Source organism: Lineus longissimus, chromosome 11 (genome assembly GCF_910592395.1).
Source record: "Lineus longissimus chromosome 11, tnLinLong1.2, whole genome shotgun sequence".
NCBI classification, from domain to species: domain Eukaryota; kingdom Metazoa; phylum Nemertea; class Pilidiophora; order Heteronemertea; family Lineidae; genus Lineus; species Lineus longissimus.
The window spans coordinates 13,111,826-13,132,976 of record NC_088318.1 but is presented as its reverse complement, the minus strand read 5'-3'; the positions used below and the strand labels follow the sequence as shown (position 1 = coordinate 13,132,976).

Genomic DNA, 21,151 nt, shown 5'->3' with positions numbered 1-21,151 from the left:
ACGGATTTTCATGAGAGTTTGAGAATATGCTCGAATTGGCTTTTAGATTTGTGCATTTTGCTTGGTACACAATCGTTACTATATTATAGAACCGGCGTAACGTGTTGTTTCAATACAATAAGCCCCTCATAATGAGATTCTGAAACATTTGAGGATTTTTCTTCATTTGCTGAAAAAAGTCTACATGCAGGGTGCAATTAAAAGAAAATGCAAATTAGCAGAAAATGCGAATTAGATGGGGAAATAACAATTCCAATTATTTCAATGTTTCAAACGGTGTTAAACAAGGAGGTATATTGTCACCTTTCCTTTTCTCAATGTAAATGGACGAATTACTTATGAGGTTTAAAGGTTCAGGTTTTGGATGTTATGTTGGCACCACTTTCATGGGAGCTTTTGCTTATGCAGACGATATTATTTTATTATGTCCCACAAAATTCTCGCTGAACACACAATTACAAGTTGCTATATTTTACTCAAATGATTATTGCATCAAATTCAATCCCGCGAAATGTCGGTTGTTATATTTCTGTCTGGAACCAGGTGGTGGAAGTTTTCACTTTTCAGGGTATTCCTGTAACTGCTGAAGCTACTGCTCTCCATAAATTGGACTGAGGGTAAATAATCAAGACATACATAAAACAATATCAGATTTCAATAGGCGGGTAAATGTCCTCATATCAAAGTTTTATTTTTGCAATTTTGAAACGAAAATCAAACCTTTTTACTCATATTGCATGTCACTTTATGGTACAGTCCTGTGGGATTTAAATAATAAAGTAGTAGGCGTATTATATACAGCATGGAGAAAAGCGGTGCGGAAATTATGTAGACTTCACCCTCGGGCTCATTGTGCCCTTTTGCCACTAATATTAGATACCTGTTCAATAAAAGCATTGTTACAAAACAGATTTTTAAACTTTTATCGTAAGGCTGGAAACAATTCCAATATCTATGTTAATCTTGCGAATACGCTTTCTTTGAATGGCAGTGGCTCCAATTTATCAAATACACTCTCACACTTGGCTAGTGAGTTAGATGAATCTAGGTAAATAAGGTACAGGAAAAAAAGGTACGGAAAAAAGGTACAGGAAATAAAAGTACAGGAAATAAAAGTACCGGAAATAAAGGTACAGGAAAAAAAGGTACTGGAAAAATAGGTACACAAAATGGCATAAATAGGTAAAAAAGGTACACAATTTTTTTGTGTCTGCGAAGTGTCTGTCGTCCTTTGACGGGCACATTTCGTAACTACTGGGAACATTGGTACATTTATCAGTTAACCCTTTTGCAGAGGGAATTGTCCTAGAATCTTTACAATCATCATGATCTTGATAGCCGTGTTTTGACTATTGAAAACCATAACGGTATACTGGAAATTTGATATACCTATTTCTAAGGTCTATGCAATGCCTACGCAACAAATAAAGTTAAAGTTATGAATAGAAAAAGAGAGAATTCCAATAATATTCCAAAAAAATTGTGTACCTTTTTTACCTGTTTATGCCATTTTGTGTACCTTTTTTTCCAGAACTTTTTTTCCGGTACCTTTATTTCCAGTACTTTTATTTCTTGTACTTTTATTTCCTGTACCTTTATTTCCGTACCTTTATCTCCTGTACCTTTTTTCCTGTACCTTCTTGGCTCACCGTAAGGGGAGTCTATACGATAGCTCTGTGTCCGTCGTCGTCGTCCGTCGTATCCTGTGGCACGTTTCTTAACCGCTTGTGCTACGAACCTGAAACTTCTTACACATCATGGCCAATGTCATATGTACCCTGACACTGAATTTCGGTCCGGTCTGATTCTCGACTTGGCCACCAGGGGGCTAAAACCAAAAACTTAAAGAGTGTGATATCTCGCTTACTACTGATTTGTTTTTGATAAAACTTTTATGGTGGTTTCCCCTAGCAAGGATACATCACATATCGTACGGGTTTTTGATTTGACCAACTTGTCAAGGTCGCAGAGGTCAAACTCTAAAATTTCACCGATAGTGGCACGTTTCTTAACCGCTTGTGCTATGAACCTGAAACTTTGATTACATCATGCCCAAGGTCATATGTACCCTGACACTGAATTTCGCTCGGGTCTGATTCTTGACTTAGCCACCAGGCGGCTAAAACACAAAACTTAAAAAGTGTGATATCACGCTTATTACTGATTTGTTCTTGATAAAACTTTTATGGTGGTTACTCCTAGCAAGGATACATCACATTTCATACGGGTTTTTGACTTGACCTACTGTTCAAGGTCACAGAGGTCAAACCCTAACATTTCACCGATCGTGGCACGTTTTGTCTTTAAATTTAGTATGTACATGTAGACCCTGATAAGGCAGCACTACATGTTGACAAAAATGAGGTCAATGTCGCGTACTTTTCAAGGTCACAGATGTCAAACTCTAAAATGAGGTCACTTTTGCTTACGTGTCAATGTCATAGAGGTTAAATCGCGTAAAAAGTGTGATATCTCGCTTATTACTGATTTGTTTTTGATAAAACTTTTATGGTGGTTACCCCTAGCTATCATATGGGTTTTTGATTTGACCTACTTGTCAAGGTCGCAGAGGTCAAACTCTAAAATTTCACCAATAGTGGCACGTTTCTTAACCGCTTGTGCTATGAACCTGAAACTTTGATAACATCATACTAAAAGATGTATACGGTGAGCACACTGGCCCCTGGCCGTTTCATTTACCGTATACCGAGTTAAATATACCCAGAAACCTCGTTCCTCTAACTTTCAAGGTACGTTTAAAGGCTTAGTTTTATAGACTGCAGCAAACTGCTGCTGTTATCAGAGATTTTTTAATATATAGAGGCTCACTTTCGGGGATAGATATCGATAATATGAATGTAATTCTTGGGGAACTCTGTACTGGGTAGCCCTGTGTAAATGTCTATGCCTTATATGTAGGGATTGGGAGGGTCTTTCATTTCTTTGTCATCGCTTTTTGTACTTTTGTTGCAGTTGCACTTGTTGCGGCTTTAAAAATGTACTCAAACTTTCATTGAGAATAGAGGCGTCTTTATTCTGGATAAGGACCTCGTATCGTGAGGAGTATAGTACACATCGATGAGGCTGACGTAAAAGACTGAAAGACACGAATAATCAACAATCAAAACCTTACAAAACTCTGTAATGTTCCAGAATCAGAACATAAAAATAAAATACAAATGTATGCACAGATTCGTACAATCTACTACCAGTTAACAGTTTGTCCCTAAATAGTGGATGTGGCTGTTAGTGTTGTCAAAACATCATACTCAAAACACCGTGCATATCAAGATCCCGGAGTCATCTTTTACAAAAGGGTCGCCATGGGACCTGAGGCACCCAGACTCAACTTCACGAACAATATCTGTTGGCCGGACAGATTTGTCTTAACACAAAAATACACGGGCATCCGTACAGTGTCGCCACCTAGAGGCGTCTAAAGACAACCACAAACACATGGGTGAGCAAAAGTAGTGGGACACCGCCACATAAAAGTGACCTAAGTTACATAACTTGGGGATAACAGGGTCCTAACATAGTTTCCAGGGGTTCTATACATCTTTATCTTTATAGTTACCTTTATCCCGTCTGACAAGGCCTCGAAACTTTCACCGCAAAGGCGGACAAAAGAGGACAACTGCGTCCTAAACTTTGACAATTAAAATTCAATGGAGTTGGGCGGAAGCTGAGACAGCAGCGCCGCCACCCAAGCGCGCGAAAACTAAGGCGCCAAATTCAAATTTCTTCAGGACGCACTTGGCGGCCGTCACATGCCTCTCCTAAACTGTTGCCCAAAACAGTTTACAAACACTATACAAAACAAAAAAAACAAACAAACAAAAAAAACCAAAAAACTTTTGAAATCAGAACCAAAACAGTGACCATTAAAAACACAGGTCAGCTTTAAACATATCAAGTGAACCTCAAATTCCACGGTTCAGCTTTAAACTTTGCTGAAATGACCTTAAAACAGAAAGTCAGTCAAACTAAACTTACAGACACATTCAACTTTTCACTCTGCTATCTAAGCAACTAGGAAATTCAAATTTCCACTATGAAACCGAAACTTTTCCAACTTTCTTGCTCATAATGCTTCAAAAACCCCTCTTAAGCATCACAAACATGTACAGTACACAAATACACTATCTTAATTACACGCAGGTAAAAATTCAAAATACAGAGAAGTGCAAACATCATGTTTTTTAGAAAAATGTCTATTTGCTCCCACGAGCAATCTTTACATATAAGCACCAGTTGCTTCAAATTAGCAACCTGTACCAAGGGGGAAGAGAAATCACACAGTCATAGGAAACAAAATAACTGTCAGATTTCTCTCATCCCAGTCAAGACTAACTCATACATGGAGCACAATCCATGACCCAGGTCCTGGAGCCCAAAAACCAGAACCCGGCCCACGAAAAGGCTCAACTACTCCAGAGTTTCACTCTCCTCAACAGGATTGTCCCGGTTCTTTACCAGGAGGATCAACTTATGTACTGGTCTATCCAACAGGGATTTGGTTTTCCCAACAAAAATTTCAACCTTTCTGACCAACTTGTCCTGACTAGGACACACCTTTGTAACACGAGCCAGAGGCCATGCGCATCTAGGCTGGCCCTCTTCTACGAGCATTACAACATCACCAGGCTCAAGATTTCTCTGCTGGCTGAGCCATTTCTTCCTAGGCTGCAGCATTACCAAAAATTCGCCACGCCAACGCTCCCAAAATTGGTTAGCAAGAGCCTGTACACAACGCCACCTTTTCTTAGAGTATATGTCCTGTTTAACGAACTTGCCCGGCGGTGGCTTCACCACCTGAGATTTCAGGGTAAGCAGCTGAATTGGTGACAGGGGCTCTAGGTCCGCAGAAGTGGAATCTACAACTGTTAACGGGCGCGAGTTAACTATGTACTCAACCTCGCAGAGTAATGTACGTAACAACTCGTCATCAAGCTGAGCTCCTGTGCCCATGAGCAGAGCAGACAACACCTTACGCGCTGCGCCAATCATTCGTTCCCATACACCGCCCATGTGACTGCTCACAGGAAAGTTCATTTCGAAATCAACCCAGTCACAATCGTCTTTCAGCAACTCATGCTTGATCTTATCGCGATCCATTTCCTGCAAAGCTGCTAACAATTGATTCTGTCCACCTACGAAGTTCGAACCACGATCGCATCGCAAAAATCGGATTTTGCCACGTCTACTCACACATCGGCGGTACGCATTGAGAAATGAATCTGTGGTCAATTGATTTGCGGTCTCGATATGAATCGCACGACTGGCCAGACACGTGAACATAACACCCCAACGCTTGGGTTCGCTACGACCGGACTTGACAGTGTAAGGGCCAAATAGATCAACGGCAGCATAGCTGAAGGGGGCGGCTGGCTCCAAGCGGTCGGTAGGCAGGTCAGACATTTTTTGAACACAGGGGTTTCCCCGAAGCTTTCTACAACACACACAGCCCATGATGAACTTAGCAACTATCGACCGGGCATTTACAATCCAAAACCCAGCCTGTCTGATACTGTTTAACGTCATTCCTCTACCGGAATGACCAACCTTCTGGTGGAAACGTTTAACTATCAAGCTAGCCAAGTGACAAGTACGCGGAATCAAGACTGGATGCTTGACTTCATATGACATGGATGATCGACTCAGGCGACCACCAACTCTAATAATCCCCTTATCATCCAGGAAGGGATCCAATGGCGCAATTTTGCTGCCAGCTTTGACAGCAGATCTAGTCCCTTTGCTCAGGGATGCTAGCTCTTCAGGATACGCCTTACCTTGGACTAACCTTATTATCTGATCCTCTGCCTGCTTCAGGTCATCAGTAGTGACTGGAGGACAAGTGTCAGGATCCTTGTTCTTCAATTTCCTGGCATACTTCATGCTCACAGCCATGGCCCTCTTCAGTTTCAACAGAGAGGAGAAGTTGGCGAACCTGCTTTCCATGTCAGGCACCTCTGGTACAGGAACAACATCTGTCTTGAACACGAACTTCTTCAGCTCAGGGTCATCTTTCACCACTGGACATTCAGGAAGGGTCGGCACTGGTCCTGAAACGAGAAATTCTGGGCCCTGCCACCAAAGGCGGCTAGCTGAAAGCTCAGAAACATTCATGCCACGTGATGCCATGTCAGCAGGATTCTGCGCAGTGTCAACATGTCTCCAATTGGCTATGTTAGTCAAGTCTCTAATTTCCTGCACCCTATTTGCAACAAAAATGTGAAAATTTCTGCTTTCATTATTCACATAGCCAAGCACAACCATGCTATCAGTATAGTAGAAATGTTCTATCTGGTCATAATCTAGTTCTTTGCCAAGGAACTTACCAACCCTAGCTGACAGGAGTGCCGCAGTTAACTCCAGCCTGGGAATTGTCACAGCTTTGGCAGGAGTAACCCTCGACTTGGCCATCACCAGAGAAGTAGTGCAGTTACCGGTAGCGTCTTCAAGCCGAACATAACTGCACTGACCATACCCAGAGAAGCAAGCATCACTGAAATGATGTAGCTCGACATTAGTCACCGGCCCTTCAAGCGTGCCAGCCCGATAACACCTAGGAATGGAAACCTTGGGCAATTCTAGCAGCTCGGTCCTCCATCTTTCCCACTCGTTCCTTACATTGTCAGGAAGAGGGTCGTCCCAGGAAGAACCACTCAAACACAACTCCTTCAGAATTCGTTTTCCTGTAAGTATGAAAGGCGATATTAGACCAAGGGGATCATAGATGGAACTGACGGTGGATAACAAGCCACGTCTGGTCAATGGCTTGTCTTTGATCTCCACCCTAAATCGTAGCATGTCAGATTCAACACACCACACAACTCCTAGAGTCTTTTCAACAGGTAGTTGAGTATTACCAAGCTCAAGACATTGGAGGTTCTCTGACAAGTATTGATTGGGAATATGTTTCAACACCTCTTTATTGTTGCAAAGTATCTTGTGAAGGGTGAACCCTCCCTTCCCAGCCATACTCACAGAGCCCAAAGCTAGGCTAATAGCCTGACTTGTTGTCAAAACGGAGGTGGCCCCATCATCTACATAGAAATTCCTGTTAAAGAAAGTCGCCACCTGGGGCTCGTAGTCGTCCTTGAATCTCTCAGCTGTTGCCTTTAGGGCATAGTTTGCGCAATTTGCAGACGAGGTCGCGCCAAATAGATGCACAGTACACCTGTAATCAACTGGCTCCTTGCTGACATCGCCGTCCTCCCACCACAGAAATCGCAAATAATTTCTGTGGCGGGGGGGCACGACCACCTGTAGAAACATACCCTGGACATCACACGTGAATGCCACTTCTTCCTTCCTGAAGCGGGCCAGGACACCGACAAGATTGTTTATTAAATCCGGTCCCCGGAGCAAATGGCCATTCAATGCCTCTCCTTGATAGGACGCGGCGCAATCAAACACGACCCTATACTTACCCTCCTTGTGAGGATGTGAGACCATGTGATGGGGAATGTACCATACAGAACCATTGTCCAGATCTAATTCGTTTTCTGGCACTCTCTCAGCCTGGCCGGCATCTATGAGCTTACTCATGAATTTCACATATTCTTCACCATACTTAGCATCCTTTCTAATCCTCGCCTTGAGACTCTGCGTACGCTTCATAGCCATCACTCGGTTGTTGGGAAGTCTCACCTGATCCTCACGAAACGGGAGGGGAATTTCAAAGTGTCCATCATCACGGAGTTTGATGCCACTGGAAACCTTTTCAATGAACAACCTGTCTTCAACAGATAGAGAATGAGAATCAACATCATTAGTATCGGCAAAGTCTTGGCCGAGTACCTGCAAAATATCAGAGGGGTTAATTTCTTTTGTACGAGTTCTGTACACGAAACGATCTTGTGAATTAGCAAGCCTTGACCCTAATTTATCCATCCTGCCAACCACGCCCCAACCTAGCGCCGTTTTAACACCATACGGATCATCTTCTCCCCCAGCGACAATCTGCCTTGGCCTGATGGCGCGCGCGCAATTTTGACCGATCAACATGCCAATCTCGATATCCTCACGGTATGGCATAATCTTAGGTGCCACCCCTTTGAGGTGGCGCCACTGTTTCGCGCTGGTTTGACGCGGTATCTGTGAGCGGCAGGCACCGATGCCTTTACGCGAAAAGACTACAGGGAGGCTTATTTTTGCAGATTCACCAAAACCCCGGACCATGAGGCCTGTCACCCGCTCAGCTGGCACAACACCTTCTGCCAACACTGTGTTGATTTTGAGATAGGTGCTATCACCTCTCTTATCAATGCCCTCCAGCACTGACTCAGATACGAAACAAGTGTCAGATTGATCATCCAACAATGTGTAAACCAACACCTCCCGCGAGGGGTCGTCTACATGATACACATACACTGGCACAATCATAGTGTGCAGACATTCTGAGCCCACATCACTTGACTCTGTACAATGCACAGTAGATTCAACAGGTTTGAAAGAGTCGTCGTGAAGAAGCGTGGGGTGGGCACGAGAGCAGGTTTTGCATTTATGCTTGCTTTTGCAGTCCCTAACCCGATGACCCCATTTAAGGCACCCCAGGCACAACCCATGCTTCTTTACGGCTTCCTTTCTATCACTAAGAGACATATTCTTGAATTTCACACATGAGTCAATTGCATGAGTGTTGTCCTTTGGACAGAGCACACACTTTGTTGGCCCTGTGGCCTTTTCAGTTATAGTTTCTGTTCCGGTAGCGAAGCTGGATCTCTGCGCAGGTTTCACACTAACAACGGATTTGGTAGGTGCGCTGGACGACCTATCCAGGATTGGATTTGACATGATTCGCGCGTGTTTCTTTACAAACTGTACAAGTCTGGAAAATGGTGGATATGAGTCGTTCACAACCTGGCCGGACCCGTCACTATCAGCTCCAAATCTCCATTTATCCACAACTGTGAGCCACCTTTCTTGCATAAAACGAGGTAACTTGTCTATCACACGGCGTTGCTCAATCGCGTCATTCAAAATACTCAGATTTGACAAACTGGTCATAGCCGTCTCACACTCGCACAAGAAATCCGATAGCTCCTGCATGCCTTTACCGTCACCAGGCTTGACTGACGGCCACTTGTCTAAGCGATTACGAAAGTTCTCAGACAACTTCAACCGATCTCCGAAACGCTCTTCGAGAATCTGCTTTGCCTTAGCATATGCTTCACAGGTGTTCAAATCAAGCAGGCCTTTAATGCAACGCTTTGCATCTCCTGCAGTGTAACGACCGAGATAGTACAATCTGTCCATAGCTGATGGGTATCTGCCCTCAACCAACACATTAAATGAATTTTTCCAGGATGGATACGAAAAGATGTCGCCTTTGAAAACTTCCGGTTCCTTTTTAGGAAGTCCTTCCCCCCGCCGCACCAACACATCGGCGAGAGTCGATATTGCCTTCGAAAGATCAAAGCCACTGTCAGCGGACTTCTCATGATTAGTTGGACTGGGGTCCCTAGCAGGCAAAACAGGAGGCGTCCTGCATTGCGGAGGATCAATGCCAGTATTTATATCCACGGCATGAGCTGTAGCCTCTGCAGTGGGCATAGTGCATCTCGCCTTGCTACATGTGGCTTCAACGGAGGAGAAATTTGGCTGTGGCGGAATGGGCGTCGACGCCCAACGAGAGGAAATCCAGTCCCTCGATGCTCTCTGCCGACTATCTGACAGTGCTTGCAACTGCGTCTGCATATGCTGCAGTTCATCAGCCAATCTCCTACTCTCCTGTTGGAGAAACATCGTAGTCTGCCTGTCAGCAGCATCCGCCAAAAGATCGAGTCCTCTTTGGTGCATTACGTCGGGAAAGTCTTTTACTGTTGCGGCTTTAAAAATGTACTCAAACTTTCATTGAGAATAGAGGCGTCTTTATTCTGGATAAGGACCTCGTATCGTGAGGAGTATAGTACACATCGATGAGGCTGACGTAAAAGACTGAAAGACACGAATAATCAACAATCAAAACCTTACAAAACTCTGTAATGTTCCAGAATCAGAACATAAAAATAAAATACAAATGTATGCACAGATTCGTACAATCTACTACCAGTTAACAGTTTGTCCCTAAATAGTGGATGTGGCTGTTAGTGTTGTCAAAACATCATACTCAAAACACCGTGCATATCAAGATCCCGGAGTCATCTTTTACAAAAGGGTCGCCATGGGACCTGAGGCACCCAGACTCAACTTCACGAACAATATCTGTTGGCCGGACAGATTTGTCTTAACACAAAAATACACGGGCATCCGTACAGTGTCGCCACCTAGAGGCGTCTAAAGACAACCACAAATACATGGGTGAGCAAAAGTAGTGGGACACCGCCACATAAAAGTGACCTAAGTTACATAACTTGGGGATAACAGGGTCCTAACATAGTTTCCAGGGGTTCTATACATCTTTATCTTTATAGTTACCTTTATCCCGTCTGACAAGGCCTCGAAACTTTCACCGCAAAGGCGGACAAAAGAGGACAACTGCGTCCTAAACTTTGACAATTAAAATTCAATGGAGTTGGGCGGAAGCTGAGACAGCAGCGCCGCCACCCAAGCGCGCGAAAACTAAGGCGCCAAATTCAAATTTCTTCAGGACGCACTTGGCGGCCGTCACAGCACTTTTGTACATTTGTAATGTAATTTAATTTACATGAATAAAGATGATTGTATATAAAAGGTTTTCAAAACATTTAACACTTTTTTTTCGTTTTAGAGTGTTTCGAAAACATTTAGAAACAATTGTTGAGAACTATTCAGCATTTTCACGGATGTATAATTATATGCGGTATTATTTGGCCACGAATGCTATCAGGTGATTCTTAGCCAGTAAAAGTTAAGGGCTGTTTTTCATTCATATCAATTTACGCTTATCCAAGTTCTAATAATGATAATGTTCCTACAAAGATAAGCTAAGGTCGACCGAAATTCCTACCAGGGGTTAGAATCTGAACACAGATCCGGTAGAAGATCACAACCATATCCTAATATGGCAACGCTGTGACGAGGCGAGGTCAGAAATACCAAACAACGAATTATCGTACATAGTCCGAGACTCATGCGGTTGTTTTGAAAGGATGCTCTAGAACGGTGTATAACCTTATACGCATGCCTGCAATTTACATACCATGTTCAAAACATTTCTGAGAATGCTGTTAAATCTGGCATGAACCGGCTTCAGCCCATAGTACTACTCGGTATTTAATTCCTAAAGCAAACAAAAATGATATGATAACAACGTGCGTCATAATCGAGTTCAATATCAACACCACTTCTGAGGATTACAAATCGGGATTACAATGCATTTTTTTCTCTGAATTATCTTGTTTTTGCGCGTTGGTATTACGTAATGCGTCGGCTATCAGGAGAAATATATTAAAGCGCATGTCTGCTGACAGATTATCATAACGCAACTATAGACGGAGGTGAAGACATCAGGTCAGAAGGAAATTTAATCGAAGAACAGTTCGGGCAATTACGACACCATGAGGGTAAGTCTTCCCACAATTTTGTTTCGTCTTTGAATCTTTATGTAGTATTTCGGCTTACGATCAATGCAGATCATCATTGGACGGTGTAGGTACTTAACTACTCAAGACCATGAGGGGGCAATTGCCTGCAAAGGGTCACCAAAAACGTGTCTTCCATGCATATTTTGTCCGATTTTCAGAGTGTTTAGCCCTCCCCCCATAGCAGGTTTTTACTCTTTTCAAAAGTTAGGGAATAGTGCCGATATATGCCCAGAATAAAATTCTTTGGTTACGTGTTACTCAAACCACTTCAGTTTCATCTGGTAAATTTATCTTTGTGCATTTTGGCATTTCAGGTTTGGCTCGTAGTACTTTTGCTGGCAATGGTGACCATCGTCTTGGTGTCCGCCGGCAGACGCGGTGAGAGAGAAGAGAATGGTCGCAACAGGCGCCCAGCTGGCAGAGGTCGTCCAGGTCAAGGACGCCCCGGGCGTGGTGGTGAGGGGGTTGAAGAAGAAGAAGGTGAAGAAGCAGGAGAAGTCGAGAATATTGAAGGCCGTCGCAACGGAAAGAAGAAACCCGGAAGACCGGGCAGACCAGGGAGACCAGGTAGACCAGGCCAATGGAACAAAAAGAAAGGCAAGAAACCACGCTTATTCGCCGGAAACGCCGCATTGAAGAAGTGCTCATGGTGCGTACTCAAATGTAAGAAAGCTACCCAAATGACCTTCGGGCAGTGTCTTAGCACCAACGAGACCAGCCCGTGCTACAGTATGTGCGCCCATGCCTCCGACAACATGCTTGACTGTCTGACATGCATTGGTGAGTGCAGTGGTACCGTCAACGCGGAGACTGGCAAGAAGGAGAACGCCTGGACCTGCGTCAAGAAACCCAATGCGCCTTGCAAGGAGAGGTGTGCCGTCCCAACCCCCGCCCCAACCACCGAGGGAGCGGGTGAAGGTGAAGAAGGAGAAGGAGGAGAACAAGAAGAAGGTGCTGCTGCCCCACCACCACCACCAGCACGACACTGGTATTCTTGGTTCATCTAAATGAAATCAAGGAGAGTTTACCATCTTGTCTATGCGGCCCTGATTGCTTGCTTGGTGAAACAACATCGACACTATACGCAGAAGTGACCAGCCTCTTTAGTGTGGGAACCAATTTTTACTATTGCTATCCAGAACTTTTTCATCTACTCATCCACAACGTCATTTTACAATTCCGGTAGCCAATTAAGGGAGAAGATACCTACATCGAGTCGAAGAGTATTAGGCTAATATAAGTATGGACAAACCAAGATATCTCTCACAGATACCGCGGTGTGTCATACTGTACTGGCATGGGTCATACAATTATCATGATTCGTAGGCCTCTCAGTCAAAGGAAGAACTCATTTACTATTCTTGACATTGCTTATTTTAGACTTCTGCATTGTGCCATGAAGTATAATTTCAGCTTGACATCGCTATTGTTGTTTTTTATCAATTCTGATACTGCTATATTAAACTGGAAAGATTGTCACGTCCATGTGTGTGTTTATTACTTGATATCTCCACACTATTCATACGAAAACCCTCCCACGCAGCCCAAAGCCTTTTGTAGGGGTGTTCCGCTGTTATGTGCCATTGCTATCAGAACTAGCCTGAGAGTATGGAAGATGGGAGAATGCAAACTGTATTTTTGGCAATTTGATGGTTTTCAATGACACTGTTTAGAGAAGACATCGTCCCCCTGGAAGTTATCTTTGCTTGAAAAAAAAACATATCTCATGCCCAAGTTGTCCCTTTAAATGTACCCCTCTGTCTTGTCAAAAAACAAACAGACTCAAAGTTATTTTCCAACTTTTATTGCTGAGTACATCGCAATTTACACATCTCATACAAAAATACAAAACCACATACTAGTAAAAGATTGTCATAAAACTCAAGAGGAGTCTAGGCAGTAGCCAGGTAGATCAGATCAAGTTACAAAATGTCACCAATAGGGGTCTCTTTTATCTCAAAAGAACATTGAAACTCAGCTTGTTCAATGAATATATCAATCTTTGAATCAAACATGACCCATTCCCCAAACTGTTCATAATAGTCCCCCCAGGGCTTCTAATTTGACCCACTAGCTTCTGCCTATATTCTCCCTTCGAGAGCTAATCCAACCTACAACTGAAAACAGCAGAAACAACTATCAAGTGGAATGCACCTTCCATCTTCTAGATGTGGCAAATCCTGTAGCAAGCTGAAGAACTACAGCCTACAGGCTTTGGCTAAAACTAAAAATTACCGACACTGAGAATAACAGTTTACCAATATACTTTTATACTCACCTTATGTTCATAAATGTAAATGTATTGTGATCACTTAATTTCAAGGTGAAGCAAGGTCAGTAGGAGGTGCAGTTGGTTTTGATAATGTCAGGTTGGACTAATTTGTAATCACTTCATGAATTGAACAACACCATGTCGAAACATCTGACTTTTGTTGACACTATCAAATTTCTTTATAATGACCTCACTATGGTATCAAGGTTACACATTACACATTTCACCACAGGTGATACGTTGCTATCAGTTGGAATGACTTTGAGACTGGTCGGTGGGTGTCAAAATTTGATTTCATCTAAACAGCTACTGTACTGCTAATAAATCAGAGAATTAGAAGAAGAAGTAAAACATTACAAACAATTTTCAACAAATATTACACATCATACCTAAAAAAGGTTTCAATTATGCTGTAGAAATTTAATTCACTAAGAGTGGCAGTAAATTATTCAAAGTCGTTATGGCTATTTGAGTAAATACTGGAATAATATTTGAATAAACCCTTTAACTGCTCAATTACAGCTCACAACCCTAATTTCAAAATGAACACATCCATATTTAGCCTGGTCCTACTCTACAGTCCTTTTGAGCAAACAGAATCAAGGTTGGTCTTAGACTGAATTGTCCATGCTTGGATGAACCCCCGTCAACCAGGTCAACCTTTCTGGGAGAAGACTACAAGACGAATACGGCATAAAGACCTTGTGGCCATATTGGGGGTGCCCTGCAAGATTTCACGCTCAAGGCCTTGGATATTTTATGCCACATTGAACGCTAACGTGGAGGGACACACTATGGTCTTTTTAAATTGCCTTCTGATCAAAAGTTTGTCCAAGGAGGAGATAATATGTCAAACACTGCTTCTTCACTGCAAATCTGTTTCTAAGATTCTGTAGTTCTCCAGCAAACCCAACACAAGGCCTTACAATTAAACTAGCCTCTACTGAAAAATTATTTGTTCCCAGACCAAACCCTGAAATTATACATCATACATGTACATGTACATGACTAGAAATGCAACAACACTACTTGAAATGACATGGTTGGGACTCCACACTGGAATTCTCCAGCACTCACTTTTATCACCTATTCGTGTTTAAGGCCAGAAACATGTGTAAGGCCACTTCATTATGAGATTTGTCCACAAACTTCTACACAGATACTTCGTCAACTCAGTGTTACCTAGTTCTATCGGCATTTTTGTCAAAATTGAATCATGGCACAATTATTGTACATGTACTTGAAGAAAGTCCAGTTGATGTGTAACATGCAATCCAACACTTTCATTGCATTTTTAATGTCAGATACAACTAGTTAACCCAGAGTTGACCAAGTGTTGACAGAGAGTCCAGTTTTATCAACAAGAGTAGGAGCCGGTATCTCCAAGATTCATCAACGTGGTCCCAAACCTGGCAGTGGGTATTAAATAAAATGTTTCATTGACCAGCATGGAATGTTGTCAATCATCATGATACACACCACACATGATTCTCCTTTTGTGAACTTCAAACTCCTGTTGCATTGTTGCCGCATCTGCATTTGCATCAAGAATCTGTAAGGACAAAACCAGGAACTTAAGTTTAATTGACCACATTGATATGATAACATGGAATCAACAATCTGATTACAGCTAAAGATATACTTTGATTCGTTCGCTTCGCGAATACCTACCAGCACTGGTGCAGGAATGTATTGCTTGTTTCTGATCAACCATTCTTCGTGAAGATCGTGCAGCTTCTTGAGATAATCCTGAAAATGTATATTGGCAGGTGAAGTAAGGTGTATACTGACACAATAAAATTCTGTCTCATTTTTCCTCTGCTCATGAAGTCAAGTGTATACAGAAACATGACATTCTGTCTCCTTTTAATAACAAAATGTTTGTCACTGAAAGTGAAGTTTTGAGAGCATCGTCTATGCTTGAGCTATGCTCCAGAACAAAATAAATAAGACTTCAGGTGTACGGTGACCAAGAGACACTAATACATCCCAAAACAAGCGCTCTCTATACTTACTATAGGAATTGGCTTTTCTTCCTTTCTCCCTCGATTTCGGATTCTCTCCAGGCAAGTCTCTGGCGTGGTCCTGAGGTATACTAGAAATGGCATTCATCAAGACTGAATAGGCTCAATAACAGTAATTGAGTACTATGTCCTCTTACATTGAACTTCAGTTTAAGTTTTACTTAAGCCTAAGTTTAACTGGGAGGTGTCGGTTTCTAGGCATATTTAATGTGACTGGCTTTATGAGTGTCTCACTTTTTGATGTTGAACAAACTTATAAATATTAGTGACAAATTCTCTTGTTATCATCCAAATTTTGCCAATTTTGCCATTCTTAAACCCACAAAAATAGACCTTTTAGGAATACGTGTGTGTGTGTGTGGTGGAAAAGGGTAAGCCTTAAACAGTCCCTACCTATAAGATCAAGATGCACATCCTGTGTTCTACAGATCCAGTCAAACCATTCTGTCAGAACAATATACTCCATGTCTGGCATAACACCACTGAAATCGAACAGAGAACATACTTCAGCGATTTTTATAGTATAATTTCTTTTTACCTGTATGGTCCGAGAGCCACAAAGAAGGGCAAATTATCAAAAAGTAGCAACCACAAAACAGCCTGCCTTTTACACTGCAAAGTCTTCACTGCTATATCAGATATTAAGGGCAGTCCAAAATACTTCAGCTGGTAGGCACGCAAAAGCACTGTACTGAGTGTGTCCTGGAATAAGAATGCTGTATTGATGATTTTTCACAGGTACAGTACAACCTCTCTATTGCGGACACCCATGGGACTGGGCCCAGGTGTCCGCAATAGAGAGGTGTCCGCAATAGAGAGGTTATGCCAAATCGTCCGATAGGTGGATTTGAAGTTCCCGCCTTGCAGGTCTTGGTTTTCTCTGTGTCAACATCTAGCGTAGAAACTTTAAACCTGTTGGCTGATCGGTATTTGCTTGTGATGTTGCGTTGAATGACGTGAGCTACTTTGGAACTCAGAGCGTGAATAATCTCTCTAGTAAAAGGTGCCCCTTTTATTGCAAAATCTCCTCGACATGTCATAATGTGTGAAAAAACACCATAATTTCTGTCCATCAGCCACCTTTGATAAATAATTATTTTTTTCTAATTTCTCTACTAACGCATATTCGCCGCAACACTGACAAAACCGCGTGGATTTATGAGTGTCCGTAGACACAAAAGGCCTATGTGATTAGTTGAAAAGATGAGTAAACAAATGCCACGGCTTAATTAGGATACAAAAACACAATGCCAATGCCGCGGCTTAATTAGGATACAAAAACACAATGCCATGGGGTAATTACGTTGATTAATTGCGCGAATATCACACCTGTCGGGCCTACTTGACTCTCCAAGCGCAAGCGGGAAGCCATTGTTTTTGCCTACTGTCCGTAATTGGGAGGGAATTTGACCAAAAATTGGCTATCGCCCTGTCCGCAATTCGGAATAGAGAGGTGTCCGCCGTACAGAGGTTTTTGTTATTGGAAATGACTTAGAAAAAATCGGGACTGGCCGGACGTGTCCGTTATGTAGAGGTGTCCGCCTGGCAGAGGTGTCCGCTGAGGGAGGTTCTACTGTATTAGTGAGTATTGCAACTACACTGAATCTCACTTACCCTTTATGTAAATTTTCAACAAAACAATATTTGGCACTGTATATTGATCTTTCCATAAGTTTGACTGGTTTGAACTGAAACAAAAGAACTTATGAATGAGAAATCAGTTCAGTGACAGCATCATCTTACCATGACACGATACTACAGGGATGAATCGGAATTGGGAACATAGTCAGTTCTTGGTTGCGCACCCCCTTGCTTGAAAAAATCATTGAATCTGAACAGAATTTTTGTGTGAACTTCCCTCTTTCACTCCTGGATCTGCTCCAGAGTCAAATCTACTGACCTGTTTCTGGGTATGGGTCTGCAACATTGTAAGCTGGACATAAGTTTGGAATGTGAGACTCCATCTGTGAGGATCTAGATACATCATGGCCTGAAACACACATCAAAAGAGCGATAAAGTTTTTAGCAGATACCATGTAGTTCAAATGACTACTTGCAACAGATTTTTTTCAACTGCTAAGCTTCTTCAATGTGTCACTTGAAGCCAGACTCGGGTGTGCAAATATTCAGAAAATGAAGTGTCTACTACAATTAGCAAATCATCAGGGTTACCTTTCATATTCCTCTTGAAAATGCACAGCAAATTGCAATTCTGGTCATCACATTATCTTTCAAACTGAGTGGATCGCTGCAATCAGTACACTTCTCAATAAAGGGCAACATTTATCAATCAACTACAAGTTCTACTAAGGCAGTGTTCCAAACTCACTAGGGCATTGTGACCTTGCACATCCCTCCACTTGTTGACTGGCTCTGTCCACGTCTCACAGAATGGGTTTGATTCAAAATACCTGAGCATATTTGTCTTGCCACTACCAATATTTCCTTCCACTGCAACCTAGAGATGACAGAAAGATGATTAAAATTGTAAAAAAAATGTAGATAACCAATATTTCCAAGACTAGAAACCCATAAATCATTTTTAAACTGTGACATTTTGGTTCAACTGAATAAATGCTTTACAAGGCAGAGATACAATAAACATTCCAATTTGACTTGTCAATGCCTCCTAGGCCAATAAGGGTGAGGATAAAAATATGGCTGCCACTATGTGACGCTGGGATGGGACTGGGAGTGATGGTAATACTAGGGTACTGCATTGTTCCGACGGAGACATGATGTCCAACTTTGTCTCCATTCTTGACGTCATTTTGATCTTCACAGCAACCAGCAGTATGTGACGGTCATACAGTGATACACTGCTGCATCAACCTCAAGCAGTCGACAAAATGAGTGGAAAACTTACTGTAAACCTTTCTGCATTGCAGCCAAGTCCAAGTAATCGCTCTGAAGAGGTGAGAATATTTCATTTAAAGCAGACTTCCACCCCGAACGAAAAGAAGGAGTACATGTATACTTGACCTGCCAGGGAAAACTGTCCCTTTGGTCCTATAGACTCATCACTCCTTGCCGGATATGCCTGTAGGCCTACCACCTACCTATATGGTAAAGAGCCTACGATAATTATCCAGGAATAGTTCAATGCCTGGAACTGGATTTTACTATAACAATCAACATTACTAACACGCTCGTCCTCGGGCTCAGGTGCACTGTTACTGTCAGCTGAATAAAATGAACAGCGACCAAGCCTGGACACGAGGTCAATTCAGACAATAATTGTCAATTATTGACGGATCTAGGCCTAGTTAGTTAGTTGTTTAAATCAATAAATGTTGTCAATGAGAATTACGAATCGTCGACTGAGACTGGTGACATAATGGTGAAATCAATGGAATCATGAACATTTTTACTATTTGTAGAGTAGTGATCACATCGGTCTACGTAAGATGATGTAGGACTAGTCTAGTCCTACATATCACGTACAAAATGCAAAGCAGAGCAAAGTCATTTCCAAAACAAAGACTTTTTGACAAACAAAAATAAACCGGTGCTCACGGACTGATCGCAGCAAATCGATCACTCTACCATACGTCCTTAACACCATCTTCACTTCAACTGTCAAACCACCACCAATTCGCTGACTAAGTATAAATGAATCGCATGGATAAGCAGATTTTATTAATCAAAACATTGCACAAGCTTGGACATGTTTAAAAGTGTTGCAGAGATATGTGTACATCACACATATAGGTCTTTTTCGAATAATTTTCCTCATTTTAAAGATTATTTGGTTACGTTTAAAAAGCTATGAACATATAATGATATTCTTACTTATTCGAAAATTGTCTAAACAATTAAAAAACTCAACTTCACAATTATCATCATTATAGAGTAGATCGGTCGGATGTTGCATTTAGTTTACTTATTTTTACGTAGATGGCGCTGTGCAAAAAATTAAAAAATTGTCTGGGCTCCTGGCCTGGTCTCACTTCCGCTTACCCGCGATCAAGGCCAGGTTACCAGGCTAACCACAACCGCAAAATAAATACGTCATCTGAGCCAAACATTACATCAGTTGCCAAGTGCCAACATATTCAAAAATGTCTATATATGGGGTGGCCCAAGAGTAACGAATGGGGAATCACAAACTGCAGATATATACCACCAAGAACAAATAATGAATTCTTCATTGATACCACCAATAGATTAAACCATAAGCTACCCTTTGGGAAAATGCGTGTCCTTCTTCTCCTACATCCGTGACCTTTACAGGAAATCACCACTGTAGCCTTTACAACGATGACCATGGTGCAGATTTGGAATTCATTACGATGAAAGCTCGTCCACCATGATGAAAATTGGTGAATTCAGGATTTGTCGTTAGACCATTATACGCACGTCTCAAATGTCGGTGCACAAGCGAGACTCGAGAATGGTATACATGCTTCCCGAAATTGGTGGCTTGCATTGGAACTAACTTTCCCCCCTTGTCCGTGATTAAAGGCATTTAAGTGTGTTGGTCAACCATGACTATCTCCTTTGTCCCTCCACCATAAGGCCTAGTTTCCCCTTATGACATCACTATTTCGGACACTCAGCGCCCCATTTCTGGAAAGGTGTATATAGGCCTATATCTGAAGGTCCGCCGGGAATCTCACCGATTCTTACATTCCACAAAAGATTTATGCTCACCACTACGCACTTAGCACTTATTTTTTGATGGAAGGTTATCTGATATCAGTGACGGGGACTTGAATGAGGGCATTATTGTTCTTGTGCTAATTTTGCGCTGGCAGTTTAGCCCGAAGGCTTGGGTGCTGGGCCACCCACCGAGTCCATCAATATCATTGGTTAAAGCCTAGTTGCTTTTAGGACGTTGTATCACAGGGCCCATGCCATTTTACCAACCAAAACTTGGATTTGCTTAGGCTTCTTATATTCAGAGGGTAAGATGCCAAGCCGAGGATTGGGTGACGCAAAGTGTAACATTGGCTTGGTGTCCCCATACCAGCCCGCGATTGAAAATAACAGTTTCAACTATCTAATAAGTTGCATATCGTGTATACTGAACTTCAAGCGGTATTGCTTCCGTGGCCTCCGCTCATTGACGCACGTTGTCTGAAAGCTGAGCAATGTCAATACATTTAGGGCCAAGATGAAAACTTGAGACATCGCAAACCTCTATACCGTCAATTTGGCCACCCCACATATTGGTTCTATCATAGCCTACATTTAAGGCCTATCGACCGTAATAAAGATGCGGCATGCTCCCAGGAAAATGCTGCTCCATCATCGCGGGTTTACGTCCATAGTATACAATTTGGACTAGCGGAATATATTATTTACAATCGTTTACCAAAAGAAAACAAACCACTGTACAA

At 42.3% G+C, this 21,151-nt stretch overlaps 3 protein-coding genes across 4 annotated transcripts; 1 reads left to right on the top strand and 2 right to left on the bottom strand.

Moving 5' to 3' along the window:
• Positions 1 to 2,991: 2,991 nt before the first annotated feature.
• On the bottom strand, positions 2,992 to 9,791 carry LOC135495877 (uncharacterized). The gene is made up of 2 exons (XM_064784874.1): positions 3,578 to 9,791; positions 2,992 to 3,097 (listed from the first exon to the last, which is right to left on the bottom strand). Exon 1 carries the CDS (start codon positions 9,751 to 9,753, stop codon positions 4,429 to 4,431), a length of 5,325 nt encoding a protein of 1,774 aa, XP_064640944.1. The 5' UTR covers positions 9,754 to 9,791; the 3' UTR covers positions 2,992 to 3,097; positions 3,578 to 4,428.
• Positions 9,792 to 11,282: 1,491 nt separating this feature from the next.
• On the top strand, positions 11,283 to 12,998 carry LOC135496103 (uncharacterized). Its single transcript, XM_064785238.1, has 2 exons — positions 11,283 to 11,492; positions 11,828 to 12,998. Exons 1-2 carry the CDS (start codon positions 11,487 to 11,489, stop codon positions 12,518 to 12,520), a joined length of 699 nt encoding a protein of 232 aa, XP_064641308.1. The 5' UTR covers positions 11,283 to 11,486; the 3' UTR covers positions 12,521 to 12,998.
• A 303-nt stretch (positions 12,999 to 13,301) lies between these two features.
• Positions 13,302 to 20,052, bottom strand: LOC135495980 (thymidine kinase 2, mitochondrial-like). 2 transcript variants are annotated; one of them, XM_064785048.1, is made up of 10 exons: positions 19,993 to 20,052; positions 19,326 to 19,411; positions 18,676 to 18,716; positions 18,139 to 18,267; positions 17,710 to 17,799; positions 17,424 to 17,497; positions 16,203 to 16,291; positions 15,801 to 15,880; positions 15,457 to 15,534; positions 13,302 to 15,337 (listed from the first exon to the last, which is right to left on the bottom strand). In XM_064785048.1, the coding sequence occupies exons 2-10, from the start codon at positions 19,372 to 19,374 to the stop codon at positions 15,245 to 15,247; spliced, it is 723 nt and encodes a 240-aa protein (XP_064641118.1). In that variant the 5' UTR covers positions 19,375 to 19,411; positions 19,993 to 20,052; the 3' UTR covers positions 13,302 to 15,244. The 2 variants fall into 2 exon arrangements, with proteins under 2 accessions (XP_064641118.1, XP_064641117.1); XM_064785047.1 differs by lacking the exon at positions 19,993 to 20,052 and having other exon boundaries at positions 19,326 to 19,488.
• Positions 20,053 to 21,151: the final 1,099 nt, after the last annotated feature.